The 12,510-nt window shown below is 41.0% G+C and overlaps 5 protein-coding genes across 6 annotated transcripts; 2 read left to right on the forward strand and 3 right to left on the reverse strand.

Annotated features, from left to right (window-relative positions):
• Nucleotides 1–265: 265 nt before the first annotated feature.
• LOC108146970 (MICAL-like protein 1) lies at nt 266–3,653 on the reverse strand. The gene is made up of 2 exons (XM_017273227.2): nt 3,410–3,653; nt 266–3,347 (listed from the first exon to the last, which is right to left on the reverse strand). Exons 1-2 carry the CDS (start codon nt 3,454–3,456, stop codon nt 386–388), a joined length of 3,009 nt encoding a protein of 1,002 aa, XP_017128716.1. The 5' UTR covers nt 3,457–3,653; the 3' UTR covers nt 266–385.
• A 561-nt stretch (nt 3,654–4,214) lies between these two features.
• Nucleotides 4,215–5,068, forward strand: LOC108146978 (10 kDa heat shock protein, mitochondrial). Its single transcript, XM_017273234.2, has 3 exons — nt 4,215–4,334; nt 4,524–4,685; nt 4,755–5,068. Exons 1-3 carry the CDS (start codon nt 4,332–4,334, stop codon nt 4,899–4,901), a joined length of 312 nt encoding a protein of 103 aa, XP_017128723.1. The 5' UTR covers nt 4,215–4,331; the 3' UTR covers nt 4,902–5,068.
• Nucleotides 5,069–5,471: 403 nt separating this feature from the next.
• Nucleotides 5,472–6,196, reverse strand: LOC108146977 (39S ribosomal protein L20, mitochondrial). The gene is made up of 3 exons (XM_017273233.2): nt 6,005–6,196; nt 5,733–5,941; nt 5,472–5,677 (listed from the first exon to the last, which is right to left on the reverse strand). The coding sequence occupies exons 1-3, from the start codon at nt 6,089–6,091 to the stop codon at nt 5,521–5,523; spliced, it is 453 nt and encodes a 150-aa protein (XP_017128722.1). The 5' UTR covers nt 6,092–6,196; the 3' UTR covers nt 5,472–5,520.
• Nucleotides 6,197–6,500: 304 nt separating this feature from the next.
• On the forward strand, nt 6,501–8,073 carry LOC108146875 (protein-S-isoprenylcysteine O-methyltransferase). The gene is made up of 3 exons (XM_017273107.2): nt 6,501–6,898; nt 6,960–7,331; nt 7,563–8,073. The coding sequence occupies exons 1-3, from the start codon at nt 6,653–6,655 to the stop codon at nt 7,848–7,850; spliced, it is 906 nt and encodes a 301-aa protein (XP_017128596.1). The 5' UTR covers nt 6,501–6,652; the 3' UTR covers nt 7,851–8,073.
• A 619-nt stretch (nt 8,074–8,692) lies between these two features.
• On the reverse strand, nt 8,693–12,061 carry LOC108146874 (adenosine kinase). 2 transcript variants are annotated; one of them, XM_017273106.2, is made up of 3 exons: nt 11,820–12,061; nt 10,035–10,518; nt 8,693–9,579 (listed from the first exon to the last, which is right to left on the reverse strand). In XM_017273106.2, the coding sequence occupies exons 1-3, from the start codon at nt 11,834–11,836 to the stop codon at nt 9,043–9,045; spliced, it is 1,038 nt and encodes a 345-aa protein (XP_017128595.1). In that variant the 5' UTR covers nt 11,837–12,061; the 3' UTR covers nt 8,693–9,042. The 2 variants fall into 2 exon arrangements, with proteins under 2 accessions (XP_017128595.1, XP_017128594.1); XM_017273105.2 differs by lacking the exon at nt 11,820–12,061 and adding an exon at nt 10,596–10,699.
• Nucleotides 12,062–12,510: the final 449 nt, after the last annotated feature.

Below are 12,510 nucleotides of genomic sequence, written 5' to 3' on the forward strand. Positions count from 1 at the left end.
TAATTAAGTACACATAAAAAAATCAGCTTTATTGCTCTATACAGAAAAGAAAAATTGTTATTTTACCGTTGAATAATGAAAAATGTATATATTTTATTCGAACCCACGTATTAGGACCAAGTTGATACGGAATTTCAGAAAAACTAGTATCATTTTGAAATGAAAAATCAAATATTGGCAAATCGATTTGTAAATTTACTCCACTATTTTAGAGTTGCGTATTGTTAAAGGCACAAAAACCCCCTTAAACACTAATAAAAATTTGTAAATTTCTGTTTTATTTATTGAAACGCTCATCTATGGCAATAGAAAAACTTAATAAGTTATAAATTTACACAAAATAAAAGATAATTGTTCGACACATACAAAACGGTTCCCTACTTCTTTACATCTTTAAAAAAAACAAGTTTCGCTTCTTTTTTGCCTTTTCCAAAGCTGGTGGTGTTGGCTCCGACTCGTCGACATCCTTATCGAGGTCAGATTTTTTCCCTTTGCCTAATTTATTTTCTTCCTTCAGTTTTTTTCGCTCCTTCTTTGACAGCTTTTTGGATGACTTATCGGCGCTTTTCAAAACTTCTGGTTCAGTTTCGCGCTCAGAATTGTAAATATGTAGTCGGTTCTTAATGCTCATGTCTTCTCGCGCCTCGCGAACTCTGTCAGTCTCTAGACTGTCTATTACTTCGTTGCGCATCTCAACAACCTTGACCAGGCGATTGATTAATACTTCTTCATGGGCTTTATCCGTGTCGGTTTTGTTGTGCTCCGGTTGACCCATTAATACTCGAATTTCGTGCTCAATGTCAGCCTGTTCCTGTTCCAAACGGTGTTGCCGTCGAAGGTACATTAACTCAGCTTGTCTTCGGAACAATTCGTTTTTCTCGTTCACCAACTCGAAAAGTTGCAATATAAGATCCTCTACTTCCTTGGAGTTTTGCATCTGAGAGTCTGCTGACTCGGAACCATCGTTTGTTGATGCACCAGTGACATCGTTTGTGTTTTCCATTGCGTCCAAGGAGCGCTCACATCGATCTCTTATCATTTTCTCCAGGATAACTCCTTGTTTCTCGAGCCCCAGCTGTTGTACGGCAATAATTTCAAACTCATGTCGAATCTCTTGCAGCGGAAGCCGTTGTAAGACTTTTCGCGGTGGTATAGGAACCGCCGGTGCTGGACCTTTCCTCCGCTTCCACTTGCCATGCGTTGATTTATTGTAACCCAACGGGCTAACGTTTCTATCAAAGTCGTTATAAACGATGGGGGTCTTTTGATCCTCTTTGTTTTCGGGCTGAGTGGGTGGAACCAAAATGCGGCGATATACTATGTTCACCTCTTCATCTGCATTCGAAGTGTTTAAGCTGTCTTCGTAGTTACTCGATGATTCGGTTGTTTCATCAAAGAGCAAGCTCTGGTCAAGTGGTATTAATCTTCGGGTGGAATCACTCTGGTTTTGGCTCTTGTGCTGATTGTGCAACAGAGCCTTTTGTTCATCAGATAATTTCGAAAATCCTGGCTCACTCTCAATGTCAACTTGTTTCGGCGGCAGAGGCGCTTGGCGCTTCTTCCGCATAGGTGATGTAATGGAACTAAGACTGGTGGTTGGACTCGAGTCCTCGCTTTTCAACGGAGTCGCTCCTGAGGCACGTAGTGGCTTTCGTGGCGCGTTACTAGATGGCAGAGAGATACTTGAGCCACGGTCATCTGCACCGCGATCGAAAGATCTCGAGCTGTGTAAGTGCTCCGATGATGAAGAGGAAATATTGAAATTGTTTTTCTGGTCCGGATGAGTCATCGATTTTGCTGGAGTCAGCGGTTTTGATATAGAAATTCTAGGTGTGGGCATCGGTAATTTTTTCCCTTGAGAAGGTGTAGGGCTGGAATGTTGATCCTCTAATGGTTTAGATATGGCTTGGCCTATTTTGGGTGGAGGTGGACGGGGCGGTACGACTTTATCTCTTTTTGGAATGTTTTTTAGAAGCTCAACTTCATCGTCGGAGCTGTCGAAAGGATTAGCACCCTTACTTGAATCTTCATCATCATCTTTAAAAGGATTTAAATCCTCTGGGTAGTGAGTTTCAGCTACTTTCGTCTCAATTGTCTCCTTGGGAGACTCGAGATCTTTTTGTTTTACGATATCATCTTCCTGCTTAGAGCAGCTTTCTGTTTTTGAGAAAATTTCATTTTCAGTATTACACTTTATATTATGTTCAGTTTTATTATCTTCTTGAGTGTTGATTTCTGGAATTGGTGTTTTCGGTAATTCTGGAATAAGTAATTCTGACGTTGAGCTTGTAACTTCTGGTTCATCTAATTTCTCTAAAGTGGTTACTTCTTCAAGATGAGCGCCATCTTCTTCATCTAGTGGAAGTGAAGGAATATTGGGTTTCTTTTGTACATCGGGCTTTACAGGATCATTAGTTAGATCTTTATTTTGTTCAGTACTTATTGGACTATCAACTTCCTTCTGTTCAGAACTCATTAGATCATCATCTTCGCTTTGCGTTGATCTTATTGGTTTCTCATCTTCATTTTGTTCAGTACTTATGGTTCTTTCCACTTCAACAACTTTCACTTCCACTTCATTTTGCTTATCTACGACGGACGGCGTTTCACTGATTAATGGCTTTTCAGTTGTACTTATGGAGGCTTCATTATTATTGTCTTCCAGGTCTTCATTGTTTTTCTGATCGTTGAGATGGTCAGGACTTTCTGCCACAAGTTTAATGCCAATAGCAGGATCAATCCTAGGTGTCTTTAGTTCTGCAATATCTGTTTCGGTTTCACTTTCCTCATCGGGGCAAGTCTCGCAACAATATGTATTATTGACCTCGGTTTCATAAAAACTGCCTGGTGTGAGTAATGACCCACATCGTGCACATTTCAGACAAGTGCGATGATAAGCTCGCTTTCCGACAAGGACTCGTTCAGCCAGAAAAACCGGAAGCTCGCATTTCTGGCACTTATCACGCCGTGGCATTCCCACAATATGCATCATCTTTTGTGGCGGCTCACTTTCGTCGGGAAACGGTTCTTCCGGCTTCGGAACTTTGAGGCTCTTGCCGAGGACCTTGTAAAACTGGGACAAATAAGTTAGTATGGATAGTCGGTCGGGGACTTCGTAGGAAACCATATCAGCTGCATCCAGTAAGGCGGGAATACCCAAGTATTTCTCAGCCGTAGTAAAGGCCAAGTCGTTGTTCTCATAGATATCATCAGGTTTCAATTGATCGAAATCTATGAGATCCGGTCGAAAGTGATGTATTATTGCGCAGAAGGCGAGCCCGTTTCGCCACGAAGTGGTCATATTGTCGATCTTAACTCCATTATATCCTTGGGTGATAACTCGACACCTATATATATTTAAGTAAATCGTGATTTCTGTATTTCTTGCTCTAGCGCACCTCTTTCTTACCAGTATTCCAGGGCCTTTGTGCCCTGTGTGCCACGACGTTCCGTCATTTTAGTATGTTAATTGTTGTCTTATCAGGAAATTACTCTAAAACTATAACAGCTTAAGCGAATGTTGAACTTGGTGAGCAACAAACGCACATCATGCCACTTGAGTTGAAAATAAAATTAATTTATATTAATCTCGTAGAAATTACATTAAATGTAAACAAGGCAAAACGGTGACTCAAAAAATCAAGACAAACACAGCCTGGTGGTGGGAGTTGCGAAGCATATCGGTATATCGATAGTTTGCATTAGAAAAATATATATATATATCGGGAGAAATATTTTAAATTTCCGTCAATTTAAAATCCGCTTATATCTAATAATTATAATTTGTTAATCTGTGCTCAAGATAAAGTTATTAAATTTTATTTTAGATTTATTTAAATTTATTTTTATTTTACAAAATTTTTCGTAGAATGAGTACTGAGTAATGCTTAAGCAAAAATGATAGTTGATCCGAATGGATGTGTTTCAAAATAAATATCTTGTACCTTAGCGCTAAGCTAAATCACCTTTATACTCATTGAACTTTCTAGAAGTTTATGTAAATATTTATATTACCGCTAACCTTTATAACACAATATTTGAATGTTCATCAAAATTTCAAAGGTATTACAATTTTTAGTACAACTTTTCAATGATTTTTTTTTTAACCTTATTCTGTTCTATAAAATTATAAATATACATTTTAGCCCTTTCAAGCTTTTTTTCCCAGTGTAGTAAATAAAATAATTTTCGATGGATTTTATTTGTGCCGCCTGGTCACACCGACGATTAGTACTCCCGCATCTATCGAAGTTACGCCGGCACGTGTAGTAAAGTAAAAAGTTCACTCTTTAACTTTTCACAAACGCTCCAGTTTGCATTTAAGAACAAAAATGGTGAGTTAAGAGATGATTACATAAAAAGCCAATCAAACGGAGATCAAAACCATTTGGGATACTGTTTTTCGGGAAGCTTCCAGAACTCGGGTGTCCATCTCTCTCTCTCGTTGCCGGGCTGTTGTGTAATCAATGAGAGAAACATGAAACATGGGTTAATTGTTGGGGGGCTTATTTTATGCTTTCCAGTCCGCCGCTATCAAGAAGATCATCCCCATGCTGGACCGCATCCTGATCCAGAGGGCCGAGGCGCTGACTAAGACGAAAGGCGGTATTGTTCTCCCCGAGAAATCGGTGGGCAAAGTGCTCGAGGGCACCGTTCTGGCCGTTGGCCCTGGTACTCGTAATACCGTGAGTATTTCGTCATTATCTCTGTATTGGGAATCATTCAATTTAATCATCTGAAATCCAAATATTCAGACAACTGGCAGTCACATTCCCATTGGCGTGAAGGAGGGCGATCGTGTGCTGCTCCCCGAATTCGGAGGCACCAAGGTTAACCTCGAGGGTGACCAGAAGGAGTTGTTCCTCTTCCGCGAATCCGACATCCTGGCCAAACTGGAGTAGATCTCGAGTCTGGAACCCGTCTCACAATTCTATGAATTCTATGTTTTCAATTAGTACGTAACACACAAACCCAAAACCAGAACTACAATAAACGCTGATGCAATATTTTTGTTTGCATTACGCATGGACCGCCGTTCAATAAACTTCGAGTTACTTGTTAAAATGTACAAGGTTACAAGGCTCAGTCTCTTGTTTTTGGTTTCCATATTAATTGGGTTGAGTAAGAGGCACTGGATTTAGTGGAGGTACAAATTATAACTGATAAAATTACTCTAGGTTTTCATTTTATCATTCGACATAAGTTGTTGCGCATTCCTATATATTTATAATAAGTCTTAATAATCCCATAAATCTCAATCGTACATAAAATAATATAACTTCTGGATAGTAAGGACTGTGGTGATAAAACTGCAGCTGTTTCTTAAATTGCAGGTAAAACGAATTCGACATAAAGCACTTTTTCCAAACTGGATTATAAAAAATGAAAGATAATTCTAGAGATAAAATGGAGCAGAGTTCTCTAAAAAGATATACTAGTAAAAACGTAATACCAACGAATACCCCATGTTCTTCGTTAAAATATACAAAAATCTATATTTAAACTCAGACTTAAGACTATTTAATCCAACTTCAGGTTGCTCAGGCCGTAAACCTGGTTGAAGGCCGACCTCCGCTTGATGTCCGGCAATCCTTCAACGGCGGCCCGCTCTCTAGAGATCCTCACAAGAGCTTCGAATGAACGCGGCTCCCAGATGGCCAGATCGGAGAGGGTTTTCCTGGGGGGGATTATAGTTAAGTAAATAGGATTTGGCATCTCCTGGTACTACCCACTTGTTAAGCAGAATATCGGATCGAGCCAGGCCCTCCTTGAAGGTTTCCAGACCCACACCGTACTGCTGGCAACCAGCCTCCACGCGAGTGCTCCAAAGTTGAGCCATGTCCAGTTTCTTTAGCTTTCGCCCTTTGGTCGCGTAGGCCAATGCCCTGTGGACACTCCTTATGGCGAAAGAGTAGACATTACGGGTGCGACTCCTGTAATGCTGCAGGATACAAACATTTACGATTCATAATTGTTTCTTTTGATGGAAGTTTGGTAAAATTACCGCTGCCAGTTTGAAGATGCGCCTCTTTCGCCAGAATTCATCGGGACCACGGGCTCTGACCAAAAGTGGCAGATTCAGGAACACCATGACTATATCTTCACAGGAGTTTTATCAATTTGTTTGCCTTTTCTAATTGATCTTAACAATTTTACTTTTTATTTTACATAACCTGCACGGCGCCGCTAACAGCTGCTCATCAGGCTATCGATAACATATCGATAAGGCGTCAACTAAATTTAATAAATAAAAAGCTAATATATACACATTTTTAAGCCCTTTAAAAAAACTTAAAATGTAGGTAATAACTTTTTCTGTAAGCTTTGTTAGTTGATTTATTTATTTTATAATTTAACATTTGCTTATATCGATAGTATAAGTAGAAGTATCGTTTGAAAGAACAGTGGGTATTGCCTAAAACAAATTGTATATTCAAAACGGTACGTAAGGGTACGGGGGTCTAGTGTGAATGGTTTTTTTTATTATTACCCCTCTCCTCTAACGGGCATTCACTGTACTACCTATCGTTATCGAAAGATTGCCGGTTTATTTACATTTCAGCGCATTGAACCGTGCAAATGTTTTGAAAAATAGCAATAAACCGTGTTTTGGCGCACACTACAGCACAAATAGAGTCCGAATCCTCTAGACATGTGTGCAAATAGTCCTCGGGTTCCCGCCCCCGGCACTGGAGGATCCCGATCCCTGTGTGCCGAAGGTCGCCTGAGTTTGTACTGCTTTGTGATCACCGCAGCTTTGATCCTGATCCCCTCGGTGCCACAGATCCTTTACGGAATGGTGCCCCAAGTGTGGGGCGCCGTGCTCTGGGGTCCTGTTCTCTACTACGCCCTGATCAACATGATTATACGGTTTGTGCTGCGGAACCACGACTACCAGGTGAGTCACTCCACATCGTGTTTAAGCTTTATCAGTGGCATTTACTATCTCTACTCCACAGGTGGCCATTAGGGCTTCCTTCCTGGGTTTCGCCATGGCCGTGAGTGTGCTGGTCATCTGCTTTGCACCCACCGAGTGGCAGCAATTCGGCGTCTACGGCTGCTTCATGTCCTTCTTCCACTACTCGGAGTTCCTGGTAATCGCCTATGCCAATCCGCGCACCTTGAGTCTCGATTCCTTCATGCTGAACCACTCGGTGCACTATGGCCTGGCTGCGGCCGCCAGCTGGATCGAGTTCTCGCTGGAGGTGTACTTCCTGCCGGAGTTCAAGAGATTCGGACACATATGGCTGGCGGGCGTGGTCCTCTGCTCCTTTGGCGAAGTCGTCCGCAAGGCGGCCATCATCACAGCCGGACGAAGCTTTACGCACTTGGTTAGTTGCCTTAAAAGCTTGAAAGGTTATGAGCGGACTTTTTGGACGATATTACTTTAGATTACATAATAGAATAGCTATAAGGTTGTTAATTCTAAAGGTTTTCTAGGATGTATTTCGATGCAAATAATAACTAAGGAATAATAATTTAGGAACTAAAAGTTTAAGGGATTCAAAAACTATTTAGATTTTAAAACCATGTCATTAAAAAGATTTATAAATCTCCTACAGGTCCAGAATGAAAAGCACTCGGATCACAAACTAATAACGAGCGGGATCTACGCCTACTGCCGGCACCCGTCATATGTAGGCTGGTTCTGGTGGTCCGTTGGTACCCAGATCGTGCTGCTGAATCCCATCTGCATCTGCATCTACACTCTGGTCAGCTGGCTCTTCTTCCACGATCGCATCTACGTCGAGGAGTACTCCCTGCTCAACTTCTTCCAGTCGGACTATGTGCGCTATCAGAAGCGGGTGCCAACGGGCCTGCCCTTCATCCGGGGCTATCTGCTCGATTAGTGCCACGGATCTTGGGTTCAATGTCACAAACAAGTCGCCAAGGCAAACAAAAAGTTCTGCTTTAGATTTAGGTAAAAACGTACACAACAGTCGTCTTTTGCATAGCCAAAAAAAAAAAAAAAGATTGCAAAAGCACATTGTATTTTCGAAAATAAGTTTTTCTAATATTTAGCATGTTGTTTTGTATTCATAAACTAGTCAAAGCATGTGGCTGATAACCTAATCTGCTGATGTTTCTGGATTGTATATGTATGGGGCTTATGGGTTACAAGGTTTAGCTGTGCTGTTTGTTTGCATCTGGCTTTCACTGACAAATAAGTTGTCTGATATTTAGAATTTAATTTTATCTATATAAAATATCGGTGTTATAAACCAGTCAAAGTTTGTTGCTGACAATCTAATCTGCTGATGAACCTTATCTGTGAAATATTTTTGGCATTAATAGGTGTTGTTACACAGCTGTATTATTCTTCTGAATTTTACTTTGGGCCGTCTATTAAATGTGTGCAGGTGCTATAAAACTGTTTGCTTAGATTATCTCTATCTATCGCATTTGGTTGTCAAATATGTTGAAAATTGATGACAGTTGCAACCCAGAAAAATATATTTATCTGTACTATATTTTGTTTAATCTAAGCTGATAATTTCTACAAATATGTTGAAATTATTAGCACTTGTGAGCTGGCTAGATACTATTATTTGCTGAGAAACCTTACTGACAAAGAGGATAAGTTTAGAACTTTTTCTTGAATCATTTCAATCACAATCTGATTAGAACCCCGATAAATAAAAGGATGAGGCAATGCACTTCCACACCTCTTATCTGCAAGAAAAAACAAAGATTTCAAGTTGTGCAAACCGTAGACTTTTGTGTTTCGCTCGCGTGTGTGTCACTTTTATTTTATTATCAATTTAAATTCGAATATTGCTCTATCTATAAGACACAAGCCTCACTCTCGCTATTTGTTCATGTCATTCCACATGTGTATGCTTTAGTATGTGTCTGAGTGTGTGGGTTATATGTACAAACAATTATCTGTGTTTTAACAAAATGTCTTAGTCACTCTCATTTACTTAATTAACAATTGCAAAATCTTGCTGCGCTTTGCCTGCTTCTTCTTTCGCTTCTCTGTCTTAGTGTGTGTGTGGGTGTGTGTGTGTGTAAGGTTTCGGTAGCTTTTGTATCCGGATTTCACTCGACAAACTCCGGCTCGCCGGAGTATGTGCATCCCGGATTCTTGATGATGTGCCCGGCGGCATAGTTGCCGCACCGGATGCAGACGTCCAGCGACTTGCCCTGCACAAACTGCGACAGGAAACCTCCAACGAATGCATCCCCAGCGCCATTGGTATCGACAATCTCATGCACCGCCAATTTCGTGACCGGGAACTCCTGCACCGAATCCTGCTGGATGAGCAGCACGGGATCGCAGCCCTGCGTGAGTATGGCAATGCGGGGTCGCGTCGGATTCAGCTTGTCCATCGCCACCAGCCGCTTGCCAATCTCGCGCAGATCCCCGCTGGGCCAGTTCTGGGCCTCGGCGAAGGCCTGTGCCTCCGCCTCGTTGCCGAAGATGATGTCCACATAGGGCAGGACGGCCAGCAGCGGTGCCATGTAGAATTGCGATATGAATGGTGCGCTGAGGTTCATTAGGAAGGGTCGCTGCTTGGCGTGGGCGGTGGCGGCCACCTGCATGATGCTCGGCGGGTTTACGGTGAGGAAGAAGCCCTGCGGAAAAATAACAGGTATAAGGTTAAACATATATTTTTTGTCTCTTGATATAACTAATGTATTTGAAAGCCTTTACAAAGATATTTAGTTAGGACAGTTGAAAAACATACATTAGATTGGTTTAACTTTGCATGCTTTAATATTATTATATATTTAACTCTACAAGTACTTCAAAATATTATGACAAATATTTTTTATAATTTACATATTTAAGATTAATCAAGTTCACTTAATTGATTTGAGTAGTTAAGAAGGAATATGCTAGGGAATCTTAATTAACAAGCAAACCAAATATATTGACAATCAAGAAACTCATAAATTCCCGCTTCTAATAACCGCCTAATCACTTCGGTATGCAATCGCTATAATAACTTACTTCCCGTTGGCTGGTATAGTAATTACTTCCGGCATCGATTCTACGGTGTAGCTCAAAACAGAAGCACTGAACTCACCGAAATATAGTAGTACTGGGCGTTATCCACCAGAGCCTTGTTGCCGGGCTCCTCCAGGTGATCGATGGTGAAGTTGTTGGCCGCCGCCAGATTGGCGCAGAGCGATCGATGAGTGCCGGTGATAAGGACGGCACAGGTGCCCGTGGGCAGGTCCCGCTTCACCTGGTAGTGGACATCCAAACCGGCAGAACTGGCCTTCTCCTTCAGGATATCGGCGTACCTATCCTCGCCAACGCATCCGAAGAAGACAGCCACCTTGGGCTGCCGCAGTATCCACTGGGCGATCCTCAGCGAGTTTTGCACGGATCCGCCAGCCAGGAACTCAGCCCGGTAGCCTTCGACCAGCTCCCCGTAAATGGGCATGTGTCGGTCCTCGGCCAGGATCGCATCGTCCTCGTTCATCGAGTACCTTTGCAGAAAATCCAGAGGGACGACGGCGGAGATGTCCAGCAGCGGATTGCCGCATCCCACCAGGATTCCTTCTCTGCGGTAGAGTAAATCATACGAATTATAAGCATTATCTCCTCGATTTCAATGGGTAGGTAGATAGGAAAGCCGAACCTAACGTTGCTGCTGATACGATCGCACATGTTGCTCGCCTGAGGGCCTGATGCTAATGCGCCCAATTGACGATTCCATTCATCTTTTGAGAACAGCAAGAGCTTTCAGAGCAATCAGCTGGCGATGAACCTCAGAGATATAGCCCTACCCCCAGCGAAAGGAGGACTAGCCGTCGAACTATTAAGCATACGCCCCGGGTACACAGAAAAGTGTTGGGAGAGGGTTTTATATTAAGCATCTTTGGTAAATATTACCCACAAAATCTGGATATTTTTTAATTTTTTTTAATATATTAATCATAAACATGACTTCGCAGGTTTATATTTTGGTTTACGTTTCAAAAATTTAATAAAATAATTAGATTACCATCAGCATTTAATAATGTTAATATTATGTCATTATTAAAAGGGGGTTTATTTACAACTTTTACAAATCTAAATGAGTGCGGATACTAAAATCGTTCTTAACACCATAATATATTTCAATCGAAATGAAATTTGGGATGTGGGTGGATTAGGCAGAGCTAAACCTTTGTCAGAATATATGTTTATGATTCTTTATAGAACCCAAAACGCTCCATATTTTTTGTAATTTACCTTTTTTTATTGTACAAGTGCCGGTTATAAGTTAAATTTGGGCTAGACACCTGTTCTTTTAAATTTTATTTGGATATTGAATCAGATAAGGGATATATTTTAAGATCGAGCCATTTGGAATTACTGCGGAACATGATATTGATACTTGACATCTAACTGTGGAGTACCAATAAAAAATATACATTTTCCATAGTTAATAATTTACCCATAATCAATTTTTGTGACGCCAGTGTGGTCTTGTTTACGATTGCATTTGTAGTTGCTGGCAAGAATTCGGCCTCCTTATCAGTCGAAAAATTTCGGGGATTCGAGAGGTTGTGGCGCCGAAAAACACGCCCGGATATATATGTACATAAATATTAGTTCATTCATATGCCGATCGGCACAGCCCCCAACCTCTATTGCCCCCAATTTTGTTGTATCTTACGGGTCAACCGAGAATCTAGAGTCTAGATAGAATCTTAATTCCAGATAACGAAAGCAAACACGCGCACACAATTTTCACATGTAGCTGTAAATTTTCGGCAATTATATACACAGTGGTGTGCATGTGCGAGAATCGGGAGCACATGTTGGGTTTTTTCGTCTTGTTTGTTAATAATAAAACCCCACTACAGATACAACTTACTGTAGCGTGCTCGTCATAGTTGTTGTTGCTGCTGCTGCCTCGACTGCCTTCTTATGTAAACATAAACAAGTTGTAGATATTGCACTTTAAATCTCCAGCGAGCGCCTTCGGCTCTCGATTAAATCGCTATCCGGTGGAGAATCAGATATAGTCGCGGATATTTATAGGCAATTTAGTACAGCGGTTATAGTCGGAAGCGCGAGTTGCGGGCGTTTGGGAATTTGGGATTGTTTATCTCAGTGTTACCAGGTGCCATGGGTCAAGCATTCTTCTACTAACGCGTGGGCACACTAAAAATGGGATTATTCGTCATACACTGCAAAAATTGTTATTGTAATAAAAACAGGGTGCAAATGACAGAAAATCTACGATTCAGTAATTTGGGTAATACCAAAAAATATTTGCAAAGAAAAGCCGTTTTTATTTATTTATTTATTCATTTATTCGCCAATGGATTAATCCTTATCTGACCTATCAGCTTTTTTAGTTTCGTAGAGTTATTGAAATCGCATTGCTTGCGGCTCATTATGTCATGATTAAGTAAATAATATATAGAGGACCGAGAACTGTGTTAGAATTATGGAAAGCGATGCATTCTCAAAATTTATACATAAACTATTTAATGAAATCATACATATTGGTAATACAATAATTTTGTATTATCAATTACAAAAGAACTATGATACACACT

The sequence above is a fragment of the Drosophila elegans genome, unplaced genomic scaffold (assembly GCF_018152505.1).
Source record: "Drosophila elegans isolate 14027-0461.03 unplaced genomic scaffold, ASM1815250v1 contig_208, whole genome shotgun sequence".
NCBI lineage: Eukaryota > Metazoa > Arthropoda > Insecta > Diptera > Drosophilidae > Drosophila > Drosophila elegans.